This window comes from Corticium candelabrum, chromosome 8, assembly GCF_963422355.1.
Source record: "Corticium candelabrum chromosome 8, ooCorCand1.1, whole genome shotgun sequence".
Lineage (NCBI taxonomy): Eukaryota > Metazoa > Porifera > Homoscleromorpha > Homosclerophorida > Plakinidae > Corticium > Corticium candelabrum.
In genome coordinates, this window is record NC_085092.1 from 6318866 (window position 1) to 6336365 (window position 17500).

Sequence of the window (17500 nt, forward strand, 5' to 3'; positions counted from 1 at the left end):
ACATAAATATATAAGTTTGCAATTCATTTGTTTATTTAATTGATTAGGTACGCAAGGACCGTGACGTCGAAAAAGGCAACATATTTTTGAGTATATCCGGGTCTTTAGTAGGGCACGCGGAGGGTTTGACCTACAAGTGATTCTGCATATACGTATCAAACAGTCTTTAGCCAAAAGATATTAATTTAACCGATTGGAATACTAAATTGTCAAAAGAGCGGATGCCACCAGAGGCGTAGCTAGGAAGCCCATGCGCGCATAGGCAGCATGGGAAATGGGGCAGTATACCCCCTAGATTTGGCCCTGTGCGTGCATGCATAGGAAACGCTGCTATATTACAGTGCTTCAACGCTTTGTATACTGATTTCTACTGATTTGTATACGCAGGTGCCCCTGATAACAAACATGACTTATTGCTATTGCTATGTCACACACAGGAATACTGTGTAAAAAAAGAAAAAATACTAGACCCAAGAGAAAAGCTGTGACAACCCACCACCACCACCACCACTCTACCCCCACCCGACTAACATATGATGGTCTTTTCATCCATTCCATAGGTAACTAGAACTGCACTATCATCCTCAGAAATAGAGCTACTAGCAAAGTCTCTAATTGATCTATTTCATAATCTGTGGAGAGTCTCTGCCTTATATCTGGTGTGCCCCCCCCCCCCCTCCCCGTAGTCTGCATGGTCTTCCTATGCCTCTGCACGTAAGTTGAAACAAACATGGTATTTCTTGCTCTCTAGTCTACCCATGTTGAAAACACGTACAGCACTGGAGAACCTACACAATGAGCTCTTGATGGTTAAACCCAAAGACAAGAATGAACCAAATAAAAGTCGACAAATAACTCATTTAATAGTTGAATTTAGTTTCTAGATTATTGTTAATTTAATCAACCAAATGCAAGAGTTCTTTCATTATTGCATGTACTCATTTCAAATTTCAAAACATAGAATTCGCCTCTAGCAGCCGATTCTCTACAACAACATCTAGAACCAGTCATTGATGTTGATCAAGATTGCTTGTACACAATGACACCAGATACAATAAACTGCTACAATGCAATCAAATATCTATTTGTATATTGCTGTATATCAAGGCAAAAATGGCTCTGCATATCGAAATGAATTTGAGATAAACAACTGTGCACGTGTGCTTGTAGTGTGTGTGTGTGTGTGTGTGTGTGTGTGTGTGTGTGTGTGTGTGTGTGTGTGTGTGTGTGTGTGTGTGTGTGTGTGTGTGTGTGTGTGTGTGTGTGTGTGTAAGTATCATAATAAACCATCACTACAAAGCCAACTATCACACTACAAAGTGCAAAATGAGTGAAAACACTCAACTTCAGTCTGCTTCAGTAGAGACTCTAATTGAGCCTGCATCAACCAGCCATTGCACAAATTCTTCCAGTGAAACCTTCTCGTCACGATTTCGATCAAACGACCCATAGAGCTCATCGAAGGTACTGAATTCATTGCTGACAATTCTCCACTTATCTCTCAGATCACGATACATCAGCTCAAATTCATGACGATCGATTTCACCAGACATGTCTGTATCATGATCCTTCATGCAGAAATAATAAATAAAGTAAACAACCCTTGCTGTTTGTGTATTAAGAAAAATGCGATCAATCACCTTGAAGAATTGAATCGCCTGTGACAGCACACGCTGTGAATCCTCAGTCAACGTCAAGGCATCAACACGCTTTTCTCTTTCTCGATACCACTCCTACCAAACAAGTTGATTCGTTTACACAACACAGGGCCATAGCACCCACTCCAGCCGGTCCATGGCCGGACCGGTTTTCAGAAAGATGACTTTTGGTAGAGGCAGAATGTAATCAACTTCCGGTTTGAGGTATAGATGATTAAATAAGTATTATATAATATCGGTTATTAGTGAATGTACTGTATCTGCAGTTTCATTTAAATAAATACCTAAATCTTGTAAAAGCCCTCTAGCTTTAGACTTTTGATACACACCCGGGAATGAGAACCTAACGCTATCCGGGAACCTTCTCAACGCACGTTTGATCACTCCTAGTTAGCGCACGCTATGCCACACCCCTTTAATGCACGTTAGACCGGATCGGTTTAATTAAATTTTAAATTTTGTTCCTACATGTACAATACTGCCCTGCAACATGCAGGATTTTCCCAGCACATGGCATCGATGTACCCTTCTTTCCAAGCCACACGTGTGGAAAAGAAAGCGCTTGCGTGGAAATAAGGCCTTCACGGCATTTGCAGCTGTACTTACTTTAAACTCATCGTAGCTGACTCGCCCATCTTTTGCCTTATCCAATGCCAGCAATGCTCCGACGAGGTCAGTTTCACTGGTCCTCATTCCTAAATCGTAAAGAACCTAATCGAATGAAGACAAGATCAGTGTGGATGTCTCATTCAATATGCATAGAATGCTATCTCGACCGCTTTTAGCTCTTGGAGGTCCAGATAACCACTTTGATCAGTATCATAGTCATCAAATTTAATCTAAATTAAACAAGAACAGTCAACACAGTGTAGGTGTACTGTACATGTTTCTTTTGCTTGCTCGCTTGCTTCTGTGTGTGTGTGTGTGTGTGTGTGTGTGTGTGTGTGTGTGTGTGTGTGTGTGTGTGTGTGCATGTGACACTCTGTGCGTGCGTCAAGTGTACAGTGTACAGTACCCAAGTATTGCCTCGGAATACCACTATTGCGGGATACACTGTTAGGAACACCAGGCCATACACTCCCATACCCAGCTCCCCTTTCAGACATCCGGGCGGCGGAGGAGGGGCTGACTACGCCTGTAGTACTGTACAGAGTGACAATACCAAGACGTGCTTACCACGAGACACTTGTTGCGACAACAAAACTAGACAACCCTGCAATAGAGGTTACTGTATTGTGTTAGCCACTCCTATGGGAGGGACCATAACCGCGTCTAGAGTTAAAGTGTAAGGTTTAGCCTAGGGGCTTTTGAGTGTGTGAATACAGTTGTGTGCAAGGGTAGAAGGCCACTCGGTGTCTCTCACCAAGAACCCAATAGTACAAACCCGACTACCGACTTGAAGGTTATTTACCTTGGAGACGAGAATAAACGGCTTTCCACTTTGAGGTTTGAAAAATCCTGCCATCTCGAAACAGAAGACTGTAACAACACAGTTTATACATTCTTACATCTGTTTCTGAACTCGTCTAGCCTGTATGTTACCTCGATAGTGCGACAAATTGTCTCAGGCCAGACGATCACCTCATACAACGGAAATAGAAGGTTAAAGTCCCGGATTGCCACAAACTTAATGCATGCCAAAACGGTAGTAACTGGACCAAACTACTCAGTAACTGGAAAACATTTGAATGATTTCATGCTGTAAAAACTGGATAAGTTTAGTAAATTACGTCATGCAACTTACAATACCTGTAGCTACATACTAGGCATGCGCGCCCAATGAGTTGAGGCGCGAATGGCTAAAGCGCGTGCATATGCCTACATGTGTGGGCGTGCCGATTCGCGACATGGGAGATGAGACGCAGCCTTTAGAGTATGACGACTCCACCGATGACGAGACGACTAATCAAAGAAAACGTCCGGTAGGAGGCTTACTCGTATTGAACGTTGATTTTTAGAGATACATTTGGAAGTGACGTCACGTTTTCACAGTGAATGAAATGTCTTCGCGCGCTAATTGGAAATTCATTCATTGCTGATTTGCACGCGATAGGTTGCGTATGTGAAGGTTTTGAAGCAGAAGGGCGTGGCTGAGAAGACTTGTCTTGTATTTGAAGGTGATACGAAGCTCTCGTGTTGTTTCGTTTTGTTAGAAGTTTCAGTTTTGAATTTGGCGCCAGGAGAGAATGTCGTCGGTCGGGATGTCTCTTGCAATGTGCATATCCCAGTCAAGGTACCGGTATATGTTGGTTTTGTTTTTTGGTGTAATATGGGTGTCTGTCTGTCTGTTTGTTTGTGTGTCTGTCTTTCTGTCTGTCTGTGTCTGTCTGTCTGTCTGTCTGTCTGTCTGTCTGTCTGTTTGTCTGTGTCTATCTGTCTGTCTGTCTGTTTGTCTGTTTGTCTGTCTGTCTGTGTCTGTCAGTCTGTTTGTCTGTCTGTCTGTCTGTCTGTCTCTTTGTCTGTCTGTCTGTTTGTCTGTCTGTCTGTCTGCCTGTGTCTGTCTGTCTGTCTGTCTGTCTGTCTGTTTGTCTGTCTGTCTGTGTCTATCTGTCTGTCTGTCTGTCTGTCTGTCTGTTTGTCTGTCTGTCAATTTCAATTTATTGAAACAAACTCTACGTTATATTTCTAGTCTGTTTGTCTGTCTGTCTGTTTGTGTCTGTTTGTCTGTCTGTCTGTCTGTTTGTCTGTCTGTCTGTGTCTATCTGCCTGTCTGTCTGTCTGTCTGTTTGTCTGTCTGTCAATTTCAATTTATTGAAACAAACTCTACGTTATATTTCTAGTCTGTTTGTCTGTCTGTCTGTTTGTGTCTGTTTGTCTGTCTGTCTGTCTGTGTCTGTCTGTCTGTCTGTCTGTCTGTCTGTCTGTTTGTCTGTGTCTATCTGTCTGTCTGTCTGTCTGTTTGTCTGTGTCTGTCTGTCTGTCTGTCTGTCTGTCTGTCTGTTTGTCATGCTCATATATTTCTTAAATCTGTCTGGTTGTCTGTCTCTGTCTGTCTGTCAATACATATATTACTTATACAAGACATTATTACAGTCTACAATACACTAAAACTCAGCAAGTTCTAAGACAAGTTGAACCCAAGAGGTCTCTAACTATAACAGTGAACAGTTGACAATAAGCTAACATGATGGCACCAACTGAGTCCACCACTATACTGGACTTGTCTTTTGCAGTAACACTCTTGCATTGCGTTGCTGCATCTGTCTGTCTGTCAATCACATTTATTTATTTGAACATTTATCTATCATACATTTCCACAATGCAAATGACTATATGTGCTGTCCAACTTAGTAATAATGTTCATGAACTACTAGTAAACTAAACTCAAACAAACTTGAAGGAACTAATAACTATAACTTTTGTTTGTTTGTCTGTCTGTCATAATTTGATGAACAGGGTAATGGATAGTCTTGCGGGTTCAGACCTTCGGGGTAATAAGACAATCTGTCTGTCTGTCTGTCATAATTCATATATTTTCATAAATGAATGCTATTACAACTAAAACTATTTAGAATGTTCAAGAGACCCAATAGGGTCAATACACATCACAAACTAATGTACGCAAAACTGAGTATGATAGTTCTTTACATTACTGTCTGTCTGTCTGTCTGTCTGTCTGTCTGTCTGTCTGTCTGTCTGTTTGTCTATTAAGATTTATTTCAAACATACATCTATAATACAATGCTAGCAAGGTAACTACATAAAGTTCTGTCTGTCTGTCTGTCTGTCTGTCTGTCAAATCTTTATATTTTATAAATATGAACTATTACAAGCTATAGATACGAAAGTCCATTATATATCAATTAGACCTACACGGGTCTCTAAGAAATTATCAACTTAGGTTGCATGCAATTGGACACTATATATGTCACTAATGTCATTTTCTGTGTCTGTCTGTTTTGTCTGTCTGTTTGCCTGCCTGCCTGTTTGTCTGTCTGTCTGTCTGTCTGTCTGTCTGTCTGTCTGTCTGTCTGTCTATTAACATTTATTTCAAACATACATCTATAATACAATGCTAGCAAGGTAACTATATAAAGTTCTGTCTGTCTGTCTGTCTGTCTGTCTGTCTGTCTGTCTGTCTGTTTGCCTGCCTGCCTGCTTGTCTGCCTGCTTGTCTGCCTGCTTGTCTGTCTGTCTGTCTGTCTGTCTGTGAAATACATATTGTATCGTCTGTTTGTCTGTTCATTCAGCTGTCTACTTGTCTGCCTATTTGTTTGTTGATTGATCCATCTGTTAGTACGTATATCAGATTATCTTCATAAAAGTCATCATCTAGCTGTTTATTAAAGAGTAGTGATTTTTTATTAAAATTACACTCATATGTAGCATTTAAAATTGCTTTTATTTTCATCTTTTTCATACATTTTTGTGTTTTGTATTTCCATCTTAGGCACTCTCTAAGCAACACGCATGCATTGAAACATCTCACGACGTCCATTTTATCAAAGATCTCAACAGCAAAAACAAAACTCATAGAGGAGATGTACATCTCTCTATATGTTGTCAGTTATTGTTTAGTACTGCAGAAGTCTGTGTCTATTGTCTAGATGCCTCTCAGACCTCAAGTGTGTTATGAGCTTACGAGTGGCAGTTGCCTTACATTTGCAGGCATTAAATGTGAATATCACATTGGAGATGCACCGGAGATGAACAACAGTGGAGATGAGACAACATCAGAAATTGCAGTAATATTTGTGGATACACATGCACACGCACACACACACACACACACACACACACACACACACACACACACACACACACACACACACATTTAATCGTACTGCTTAGGATGATGTCACTGATAAAGTCGAGCCACATTCTACATCAACTACTGGAGACTTACCATCTACTGTTTCCACTCACAATATGCTTACCTCTCAATCATTAATTTCAAACACGAGCCAACAAGCCAATGAAACCTTACCATTCTCAAACACCGGAGAGGCTCCAGACAAATCCAAAGTATTGGCATCTGACACGCCACCGGAAGGCAAAAATCATGAGCAAAATAATGAAAGCTGTGAGATGGAGAGGACAGTGATATCTGCGTCTGATGACGATGTGGCTACTTATGGTAGTCCTAGTGTGATTTGTGAGGGAAATGAGGAGATAGGGGGATCTGGTCAGACTATAGAACCGACATTGTTGCTAACCGAGTCGTGTTCTGATGGAGTGGATGTGGATACGATAAGCGAACGAGCAGAAAGTAACAATAATGGTGAGTTTGTAATGATAGACATTGGACTAGTTTTGTGTATTTGAATACAACCTTGGAGGCATTAAATCTGTCTGTCTATGTGCCTGTCTGTCCGTCTGTCCGTCTGTCTGTCTGTCTGTTTGTCTGTCAATTTGTCTGTCTGTCTCTGTCTACATGTCTCTGTTTGCCTGTCAATCTGTCTGTCTGTCTGTCTGTCTGTCTATCTATCTGTCTGTCAATCTGTTTGTCTGTCTGTCTGTCTGTCTGTGTGGTTGTCTGTCTGTCTGTTTGTCTGTCTGTTTGTCTGTCTGTCTGTCAATCTGTTGGGCTGGCTGGCTGTCTATCTGGCTGGCTGTCTATCTGGCTGGCTGTCTATCTGGCTGGCTGGCTGGCTGGCTGGCTGGCTGGCTGGCTGGCTGGCTGGCTGGCTGGCTGGCTGGCTGGCTGGCTGGCTATCTGACTGGCTGGCTGGCTGGCTGGCTGGCTGGCTGGCTTGCTTGCTGGCTGGCTGGCTGGCTGGCTGGCTGGCTGGCTGTTTGTCTGTCAATCTGTTTGTCTGTCTGTCAATCTGTCTGTCAATCTGTCTGTCTGTCTGTCTGTTTGTCTGTCTGTCAATCTGTCCATCTGTTTCAACTTTTATCAAATCTTTTTAGATGCTGAGAACTCAGATACGAAAGCAACAGAAAGAGAAGAAGAAGAAGAAGAAGAGTACATGTTTGACAGTCCAACACTGTCACCTCACATCAACAAAGACACGAGCAATGAAACAACATTAATCAGCAAACGCATTGACGACGAGTCCAAGACCAAGGACAACTTACTTGATAACAAACACGAACCTACAAATGAAGAAATCAATGATTACGATGTTGAAGGTAAAAGATAAGGCGACTTCTTTGCAATGTTGTTAAATGTATGTTTAATTAGAGGTTTTACTCGTTAGTTTTTTGGATTTTTGCTTGTTGTTTAACTGGCCTTTGACGTTTGTCTACTTGTTACTTTATCTATTTGTTTGTTAGTGTTTGTTGATTTGTCTGTCTGTCTGTCTGTCAGTTTGTTTGTTTGTTTGTCTGTCTCATTGTCTGTCTGTTTGTTGTTTGTTTGTTTGTTTGTTGTCTCATTGTCTCTGTCTGTTTGTTTGTCTGTCTCATTGTATGTTTGTTTGTTTGTTTGTTTGTTCGTCTGTCTGTCTCATTGTCTGTCTGTTTGTGTGTTGTCTATCTGTTTGTTAAACAGTTGTCTGTCTGTTTGTCTGTAAGTTTGTCTGCATGTCTGTTTGTCTGTCTCATTGTCTGTCTGTTTGTTTGTTTGTATTTGTTTGTTTGTATATTTGATGTAGTTGTTTGTTTGTTTATTTATTTATTTTTATTTGTGGCTTGGCTGGTTGTTTATCAGTCTGTTTTTGTTTATTAGTTACATGTAAGTTAATCTGTTGTTTCCTTGCTTGTCTGTCTGTTTGTCTGTCTGTTTGTCTGTCTGTCTGTCTGTCTGTCTGTTTGTCTGTCTGTTTTTTGTTTGTTTATTTGTCTGTTTGTCTGTCTCATGTTGTCTGTCTGTTTGTTGGTCTGTTTGTCTGTCTCATTGATTGTCTGTTTGTTTGTCTATTGGTCTGTCTCATTGCTTGTCTGTCTGTTTGTCTATTGGTCTGTCTTACTGTTTGTCTGTCTGTTTGTCTGTCTGTTTGTGTGCCTCATTGTTTGTCAGTCTCTTTGTCTGTCTGTCTGTTTGTCAGTCTGTTTGTCTGTCTGTTTGTCAGTTTTTTGTGTGTCTGTTTGTCTGTCTTTTTGTTTGTCTGTTTGGCAGTTTTTGTCTGTTTGTTTGTCTGTTTGTCTATTTGTTTGTCTGTGTCATTGTTTGTCAGTCTGTTTGTCTGTCTTTTTGTCTGTCTGTGTGTCTGTCTGTTTGTTTGTCTGTGTGTCTGTCTTATTGTTTGTCTGTTTGTCTGTCTGTTTGTCTGTCTGTTTGTCTGTCTGTTTGTCTGTCTGTTTGTCAGTCTGTTTGTCTGCCTGTTTGTCAGTCTGTTTGTCTCTGGTTGCCAGTTTTTTGTATGTTTGTTTGTCTGTCTGTCTTATTGTTTGTCTATTTGTTTGTCTGTGTCATTGTTTGTCAGTCTGTTTGTCTGTTTTTTGTCTGTCTGTGTGTCTGTCTCATTGTTTGTCTGTCTGTTTGTCTGTTTGTCTGTCTGTTTGTTTGTCTGTCTGTTTGTTTGTCTGTCTGTCTGTCTGTCTGTTTGTCTGTTTGTTTGTCAGTCTGTTTGTCTGTTTGTCAGTCTGTTTGTCTGTTTGTCAATACATATATTTTCAAAGAACAACACTACTACATTCTAGTCTGGCCCAAACGGCCGACGCCATAATTTAACTACGTGCGAATGAAGAATGTCCCAGTCTTCCCAACTTTCTGCTAATTACAGTTTGTCTGTCTGTTTGTCAGTCTTTTTGTCTGTCTGTTTGTCTGTTTGTTTATCTGTCTGTTTGTCTGTCTGTTTGTCTGTCTGTTTGTCTGTCTGTTTGTTTGTTTGCATGCTGTTTGTGTGTTGATATGATTACTGTTCTGTATGTTTCCCTACTACTTCGGTCTTTTATTGTTCATCTTTCTATGTACTAACTTGTCAGTCAATTTGTCGTTCTTGTTCAACTTCTCTTCAGTAGAAGTAAATACAGTTGCAGCCACTCACACCAAGCATAGTAACTAACCTACCGCTTCTTCTCTGTGTGCACCAACTTGATTTATTACTTTATCACGTTTCTTGTCAACCTTCAATCACATTGTAATTCAATCGTTGTGTTCACGTTTATAGACGTTATCGGTGGTGATATGGAACAAACCCAAGCCTACTTCATCATGGAAACGTTTCCAAACAGTGGCACAGCGACAACCGCGACTGGATCACCATCACCAAACGTCGAACAAACATTACCTTACAATCTAGTAGGAAGTGACGACGAACAAACAAAAGACACCGACGAGTGTGAGCCGACCTTAGCGTATGATTTACAACCCGAAAGCGAAGCAAACAGTGAAGAAGCCTGTGAACCAACTCTTGCATATAATCTTGAAGAAGATGCCAATGGCGACGATTTGGGTGTCAATGAAAGTGGAGTGGAAATGGAAGGGAATAGGAAGGAAGACGAAACGAAGAGTGTGTGTTCTGATGAGGCTGTTGGTGGGAAGTTTTTGTTGACACGTGAGGCCAGCGATAGTAGAGAGAGTGGAGTAGCAAGTGTCGATAACAAGTCGAAGCATTCTGAGGAATCTGTGAGGTCACAGGTATGTGATGTGTAGTCGGGGAAGGATGAGTGGTAGGTGCATACCATACTGACGGTCAGAGATGGTACAGTCATGGATAGTAAGACTAACAGAGTGAGAGATAGATAGACAGATTAATGTACACGCAGACAGACAGACGGACAGACAAACAGACAGACAGACAGATTATTTGTTGACAGACAGACACAGACACACAGACAGACAGACTGACTGACAGATTATTTGTTGACAGACACACAGACAGACAAACAGACAGACAGTCAGCTGCACAGACAGACAGACAAAGAGACAGCCACATAAACATAAATAGTTGTAGGTAGAACCAAGCTCTATTGGCTTGGGTAGTATTTAATTGCTTTGCTTAGATGGTGTATAATAGTTCAATGTTTGAAAATATATGTATTGACAGACAGACAGACAGACAGACAGACAGGTTATTTGTTGACAGACACACAGACACACAGACAGACACATTATTTTTGAGAAACATACAAACAGACAGACAGACAGACAGACAGAATATTTGTTGACAGACAGACAGACAGACAGACAGACAAACAGACAGTCAGTCAGACAGATTATTTGTTGAAAGACAGGCAGGCAGACAAGCAGATAGGCAGACAGGCAAGTGAGGTGTTGGTACATTCACATTCATATATCATTATTTATTTATTTATTTATTTATTATTTGTTTTTCTATTTACATGAAAATACATTCAGAATGCATGCAAGTCTGTCCAGACACAACACTTTACAAATCATGCAAACCGACTCCAATCCCACGATTCTCTAGGGTATGAGCACTCGCACAAGACGGAAGTCCAAGGCTCCCAAACGAGTAGCATTCATGTGCGACACATCAGTAAGTCATCATTCACATATCGATCTATCAAGCCACATCACTCACACTCTTCTCTACATCTTTGCACAGGAGCAACCAGGTGATGATGACTCGAATCATACATCTACTGCTTCTATTGAGTCACGTGACTTGGGTGACTCTCAAACTACTAAGTCAGGACGTCCATTATTATCGCTTAGAAAAGTGCAGCTTGGCTCGTTTGGGTTCTCTCACTCTGAACCAGCAGCTGCTGTTGGTGTGGCGATGGATGATTTTGAGATGTCATGTGACTCGCCTGTGAATGTGTGTAGTAGGACGAAGAAGGCTCGAGTGTTGGATAGTGACGACTCGTTTAGTTGGACAAACGAGAAGAAGAAGGAAGAGAAGGCGGATGGAGAGGTTGATGACGCCGAGGGATCGTCGCAATCGCTGACAGGTGGATTCACGGGTTTTAGTCTGTCTGTCTGTCTGTCTGTCTGTTTGTGTATCTGTCTGTCTGTTTCTTTGCCCATCTGTCTGTCTGTCTGTTAATACATATATTTGCATATTGCAACTGCTAGTACAGACTAAATATTGTTTGTCTGTTTCTTGTCTGTCTGTCTGTCTGCCTGGCTGCCTGGCTGGCTGTCTGTCTGTCTGCTTGCCTGCCTGCCTGCCTGCCTGCCTGCCTGCCTGTCTGCCTGCCTGCCTGTCTGTCTGTCTGTCTGTCTGTCTGTCTGTCTGCTTGCCTGCCTGTCTGTTTGTCTGTCTGTCTGTCAGTGGTAGTATATTTTCATAAATTACAGCTATTACAATGTCTGTCTGTCTGTCTGCCTGCCTGCCTGCCTGCCTGCCTGCCTGCCTGCCTGCCTGCCTGCCTGCCTGCCTGCCTGCCTGTTTATCTGTTTGTCTGTCTGTCTGTCAGTGGTAGTATATTTTCATAAATCACAGCTATTACAATGTCTGTCTGTCTGTCTGTCTGTCTGTCAAATACGTATATTTCCATAAATCAGTACTGTTACAAGCTATATGATAATTTCAACTAAATAACTTTAAAACACTACACAATATAACAAACTACATTTGTGTTATGTTGTCACGCTGTCTGTACCTCCCTCTCTGTATGTTTGCTGTTTGCTTCATCTCAGCTGAAGTCATTCCCATGTCAACAAAACAAATACTAAGAAATGATCGCTCCTTTATTACAGTCTCTTATACAGGCACAGGACAGAACAGCATTAGGAAAGCAGGGAAAAGAGCAACAAGAGGCGGAGGACGAGGACATAGAAAGAACCTTAAACAATCAATTGGTGAATCAAATGATGCTACAGCGGCAGCAACTGTTGCATTAGGAGATGTTGGAACTGAAGTGAGGAGTTTTTAGTCAGTTAAATGTAGTGTGGTTGATTGGTGTGTGTTGTAGAGTTTGTCTTCGGCGGCAGCGGTTTGTGCAGTTGGTAAGCTGTTGGTTGTGTTGTGATCAATTATGATGAATTCTTGATATACACAAACAACACACAAACAGACAGATGTGCAGACAGACAGACACACAGACAGACATGCAGACAGACAGATAAACAGAAGGACAGACAGACAGATAGACAGACAGACAGACACACTGACACACAGACAGGCAGACAGATAAACAGAGGACAGACAGACAGACACACAGACAGCAGACAGATAAACAGAAGGACAGGCAGATAGACAGACCTACTGACGTACAGACAGGCAGACAGATAAACAGAAGGACAGACAGACAGACAGACAGACACACAGACAGCAGACAGATAAACAGAAGGACAGACAGACAGACAGACACACTGACGCACAGACAGGCAGACAGATAAACAGAAAACAGAAGGACAGACAGACACACAGACTCACAGACAGATGGGCAGACAGACAGATGCACAGACAGGCAGACAGATAAACAGAAGGACAGACAGACAGACAGACAGACACACAGACTGGCAGACAGATAAATAGAAAGGCAGACACACAGACAGACACACAGACAGGACAGACAAACTGACAGACAGATAGATGGACAGACAGCATTCATTTCTTACGTCAAATCTGTAACTTCATCATTATTTCTACCATTCAGCTTCTCTCTCTGCTGACAAAACATTTGAAGCTGCTTCCAATAGAACTCAGCATCACTCCCAACAACAATCAACTATTACGTCATCACCCAAGACCGAATCAGAGGCAGAAGTAAGAAATAGATGCATTCTCTCACACAGTGTGACAAGACATGATGTTTGTTTTAGTCATTGTCGTCGACTCCTATCGTGGCAGCTGATACTGATAGTCAAACGTCTGTGGCTGTTGGCAAGATGAGGAGAAAACGGGGATTGTCCGATGTGACAGGGAATAGTGAGGTAGACAATGTTTGTCGAAATGTGACAATTAGTTGTCTATCTTGTTTGTGTTTTGTTTGTTTGATTGCTTGCTTGCTAGTTTTCTGTTTGTCTGTTTATGTGTCTCTGTTTGTGTGTCTGTTTGTTTGTTCGTTTATTTGTCTGTTTGTCTGTCTGTCTGTTTGTCTGTCTGACTCTGCCTTGTTATCTGTTTGCATATGTTTGTTTATTTGTCTGTTTGTATGTCTCTTTGTTTGTCTGTTTGTGTGAGTTTTTTGTCTGTGTATGTCTGTTTGTGTTTGCAGGTGTGTGTGTGTGTGTGTGTGTGTGTGTGTGTGTGTCTGTTTGTATGTTTGTCTATTTGTTTGTTTGTCTGTTTGTCTGAGTTTTTGTTTGTTTGTTTTTTGTTTGTTGTATATCTGTTTGTGTTTGTTTGTGTATGTCTGTTGGTGTCTGTCTGTTTGCTTGTGTGTGTCTGTTTGTCTGTTTGTTGTCTATTTGTTTGTATGTATGTTTGCTCGTCTCTTTGATTGTCTGTTTGCATGAGTTTTTGTTTGTCTCATTTTTGTTTGTCTGTGTATGTCAGATTATTGTCTGTTTGTGTTTGTATGTATGTTTGTCTGTTTATTTGTTTGTTTGTTTATTTGTTAGTGTATGTGTTTGTTTGTCTTCTGTTCTTCAGTTTGTGTCTCCACATTTATGTACTTGTCTGTTTGTATGTTTGTTTGTTTGTTTCTGTTTGTCTGCCTATCAGCAACTCAATTAGTGCACCACCTGTTTGCAGGCATTGACTGCACCTCCACCATTGAAAAGGAGGAGATCATCACTAAGACAATCAGTAGCAGGTAAATGACCCATCTCAACGTTTCATTGGTGGATTGCTTTGTTGAATTGTGTTGATTGGATTTGAGTGTAGGAAGTGCTGATGTTATTGAGTCTGGACCACCTAAAGTGCTGTTTACTGGCATGAGATACAAACAAGGAGAAAAGGTTGGAGTAGAATGTGTGTGTGTGTGTGTGTGTGTGTGTGTGTGTGTGTGTGTGTGTGTGTGTGTGTGTGTGTTTGTGTGTGTGTGTGTGGGGGGGGTCTGGGTCTGGATCTGTCTGGGTCTGGATCTGTGTGTGTGTGTGTGTGTGTGTGTGTGTGTGTGTGTGTGTGTGTGTGTGTGTGTGTTACATGCAAATGGATTTTTTTCTGTTGTTTTGTTTGTATGTTTTCGTCTTAGTTTGTTGTTTGTTTGTCTATCTAATTCTATGTATCTGTTTATCTGGTTTCTGTGCATTTGTTCATTCATCTGTTTGTCTATTTGTTTGTTTGTGTGTTTGTTCTAGTTTGTCTGTCTGTCTGTTTTTGTGCATTTGTTAGTTTATCCGTTTGTCCATTTGTTTGTTTGTTTGTGTGTGTGTTTGTTGTTTATTTCTCCATCTATGTATTTGTTAGTTTCTAGTCTGTCTGTCTGTTTGGTTTTTTGTGCATTCGTTGGTTTATCTGTTTGTCCATTTGTTTGTTTGTTTGTGTGTGTTTATTTTTTATTTCTCTATCTATGTATTTTTTAGTTTCTAGTCTGTCTGTTTTTTTTGTGCATTTGTTAGTTTATCTGTTTGTCCATTTGTTTGTGTATTTGTGTGTGTTTGTTGCTTATTTTTCCATCTATGTATTTGTTAGTTTTTAGTCTGTCTGTCTGTCTGGGTTTTTGTGCATTTGTTAGTTTATCTGTTTGTCCATTTGTTTGTATGTTTGTGTGTGTGTTTGTTGTTTGTTTCCCATCTATGTACAGACATGGGCATAATTATGGAGCCACCCTGAGCATGCGACTTAGATTAAAATATTATTGGACTTTCTCAGACACTGCAAGTACATGCATCTACAGTGACAGCTGCACTTTCTAGTAAATTAAAAACAAGTCTAATGGTGAGGTAATGGCTCTGATTGTGCCATCCACATGTCTGCAGGTCTGAGATTGGAGGTGATGTGTGACCTGTTGAGATACACGACTGCTTCTTGCTGTGTCAGTTCAACCAGTAAATTTGAAAGTTACTAGAATCAAAATCGTTTTCAAAAAGCTTCTAGCAATAAAATGACTTTGTTTATGTTGGAAGACATACTCAAAGATTAAATAGAGACTATTCGTTTCAGTTTACTTGCATATTGTAGTCTATTCTCATCTGCTCCTGTGACGTCACATGCAACATGAACGGTTTGGACATGGTAATGCATGGCGGCGGTGGTTAGTCTGGTCATTCTCTTAGTCTTTTTGTTGCTACGGGTTGTCAAAACGTCCAATCAGAACAATATAAATACCCAAATAGCATGATTTGATGAATCGGTGTGTCTGCAGGTATATTCATAAATCTGCAATGTTCTGTTGATTTCCCTGCCTCAGCTTATATGAGGGTGGCTCCATAATTATGCCCATGTCTGTATTCGTTAGTTTCTAGTCTGTCTGTTTGGTTTTTGTGCATTTGTTAGTTTACCTGTTTGTCTATTTGTTTTGTGTGTGTGTGTGTTTGTTGTTTATTTCTTCATCTATGTATTTGTTAGTTTCTAGACTGTCTGTCTGTTTGTTTTTTGTGCATTTGTTAGTGTATCTGTTTGTCCATTTGTTTGTTTGTTTGTGTGTGTTTGTTGTTTATTTCTCCATCTATGTATTTGTTAGTTTTTAGTCTGTCTGTCTGTTTGTTTTTTGTGCATTTGTTAGTTTATCTGTTTGTCCATTTGTTTGTTTGTGTGTGTGTGTGTGTGTGTGTGTGTGTGTGTGTGTGTGTGTGTGTGTGTTGTTTATTTCTTCATCTATGTATTTGTTAGTTTCTAGACTGTCTGTCTGTTTGTTTTTTGTGCATTTGTTAGTTTACCTGTTTGTCCATTTGCTTGTTTGTTTGTTTGTTTGTATGTGTGTTGTTTATTTCTCCATCTATGTATTTGTTAGTTTTTAGTTTGTCTGTCTGTTTGTTTATGTTCATTTGTTGGTTTATCTGTTTGTCCATTTGTTTGTTTGTATGTTTGTGTGTTTGTTAGTTCTTTCTTTCTCTATCCATGTATTTGTTAGCATTAGTCTGTGTGCCTGTTTGTTTCTGTGAATTTGTTGGTTTATCTGTGTGTCTATTTCTCTCTGTTCCTTTGCTTCTCTTTTATCTAACAGTCATCCACTCACATCATCACTTCATCTTATGTAGATAGTTGGTGACCTTGGCGGCATTGTCGTCAGCAGTGTCCACGACTGTACTCACCTCATCGCTGACAAGGTCAGTCCATCTGTCCAGCATCCACAGTTTATTTCATGTAGACGTTGCTGCCATACGGATGCTGGCATGTTTCTCACTTGTTTTTAGGTTCTAAAGACGGTGAAATTCTTGTGTGTTTTGGCTCGTGGCAAGCTAATTGTTGCTACGCAATGGTTGGATGCTTGCAAAAGAGCGAAGACATTTGTTGGTAAATTAAGAGAATTAGTAATGATGTACGATGTAGAAATATGTTTATCTGTTGTCTGCTTGTTTGTCTGTTTTGTTGGTCTGTCTGTTTGTCTGTCTGTCTGTCTGTTTGTTTGTCTGTCTGTTTGTTTGTCTGTTGCTCTGTCTGTCTGTTTGTCTGTCTGTCTGTCAAATAACATGTCTGTCTGTTTGCCTGTCTGTCTGATTTCTGTTGCTCTGTCTGTATGTCTGTCTGTCTGTCTGATTGTCTGTCTGTCTGATTGTCTGTTTGTGTGTTTGTCTTTTGTCTTTCTGTGTTTATGTTTTTTTGTCAGTTTGTTTGTCTGTCTGTCTGTTTGTCTGTCTGTCCGTCTGTTTGTTTGTCTGTCTGTTTGTTTGTTTGTCCTTTGTTTTTCTGGGTTTGTGTTTTTTATTTGTTTGTCAGTTTGTTTGTTTGTTTGTTTGTCTATCTGTTTGTCTTTCTGTCTATCTGTCTGTTTGTTTGTCTGTCTGTCTGTCTATCTGTGTGTCTGTTTGTTTGTCTGTTGGTCTGTTTGTCTGTCTGTCCGTCTGTTTGTTTGTCTGTCTGTTTGTTTGTTTGTCCTTTGTTTTTCTGGGTTTGTGTTTTTTATTTGTTTGTCAGTTTGTTTGTTTGTTTGTTTGTTTGTCTATCTGTTTGTCTTTCTGTCTATCTGTCTGTTTGTTTGTCTGTTTGTCTGTCTATCTGTGTGTCTGTTTGTTTGTCTGTTGGTCTGTTTGTCTGTCTTTCTGATTGTTTGTT

General features: G+C 40.5%; 2 protein-coding genes across 3 annotated transcripts in view; one reads left to right on the forward strand and one right to left on the reverse strand.

Moving 5' to 3' along the window:
- Positions 1-1172: 1172 nt before the first annotated feature.
- LOC134183539 (uncharacterized) lies at positions 1173-3260 on the reverse strand. Its single transcript, XM_062651118.1, has 6 exons — positions 3201-3260; positions 3070-3137; positions 2435-2497; positions 2265-2369; positions 1641-1733; positions 1173-1568 (listed from the first exon to the last, which is right to left on the reverse strand). Exons 2-6 carry the CDS (start codon positions 3121-3123, stop codon positions 1347-1349), a joined length of 537 nt encoding a protein of 178 aa, XP_062507102.1. The 5' UTR covers positions 3124-3137; positions 3201-3260; the 3' UTR covers positions 1173-1346.
- A 235-nt stretch (positions 3261-3495) lies between these two features.
- The window catches only part of LOC134183716 (mediator of DNA damage checkpoint protein 1-like), a 16159-nt gene continuing 2154 nt past the window's right edge, over positions 3496-17500 (forward strand). The window contains exons 1-18 of one of the 2 annotated variants that reach the window (XM_062651311.1): positions 3496-3580; positions 3712-3775; positions 3839-3891; positions 6049-6141; positions 6206-6343; positions 6450-6879; positions 7512-7733; positions 9656-10125; positions 10919-10987; positions 11057-11402; positions 12166-12314; positions 12369-12402; positions 13056-13165; positions 13222-13332; positions 14096-14156; positions 14228-14301; positions 16486-16554; positions 16642-16741. In XM_062651311.1, coding sequence (XP_062507295.1) covers positions 3506-3580; positions 3712-3775; positions 3839-3891; positions 6049-6141; positions 6206-6343; positions 6450-6879; positions 7512-7733; positions 9656-10125; positions 10919-10987; positions 11057-11402; positions 12166-12314; positions 12369-12402; positions 13056-13165; positions 13222-13332; positions 14096-14156; positions 14228-14301; positions 16486-16554; positions 16642-16741 — 2668 coding nt within the window. In that variant the 5' untranslated portion in view covers positions 3496-3505. The remainder of the gene's footprint in view (positions 3581-3711; positions 3776-3838; positions 3892-6048; positions 6142-6205; positions 6344-6449; positions 6880-7511; positions 7734-9655; positions 10126-10918; positions 10988-11056; positions 11403-12165; positions 12315-12368; positions 12403-13055; positions 13166-13221; positions 13333-14095; positions 14157-14227; positions 14302-16485; positions 16555-16641; positions 16742-17500) is intronic. The other variant, XM_062651312.1, reaches the window with a different exon arrangement.

Coding starts and splice junctions, on each gene's coding strand:
- LOC134183539 (XM_062651118.1), bottom strand. CDS start 3,123: ATGGCAGGATTTTTCAAACCTCAAAGTGGAAAGCCGTTTATTCTCGTC. Junction 2,370..2,434: donor ACCTCCAAGAGCTAAAAGCG/GTCGAGATAGCA, acceptor TCATTCGATTAG/GTTCTTTACGATTTAGGAAT. Junction 1,569..1,640: donor AGGCGATTCAATTCTTCAAG/GTGATTGATCGC, acceptor TTCTGCATGAAG/GATCATGATACAGACATGTC.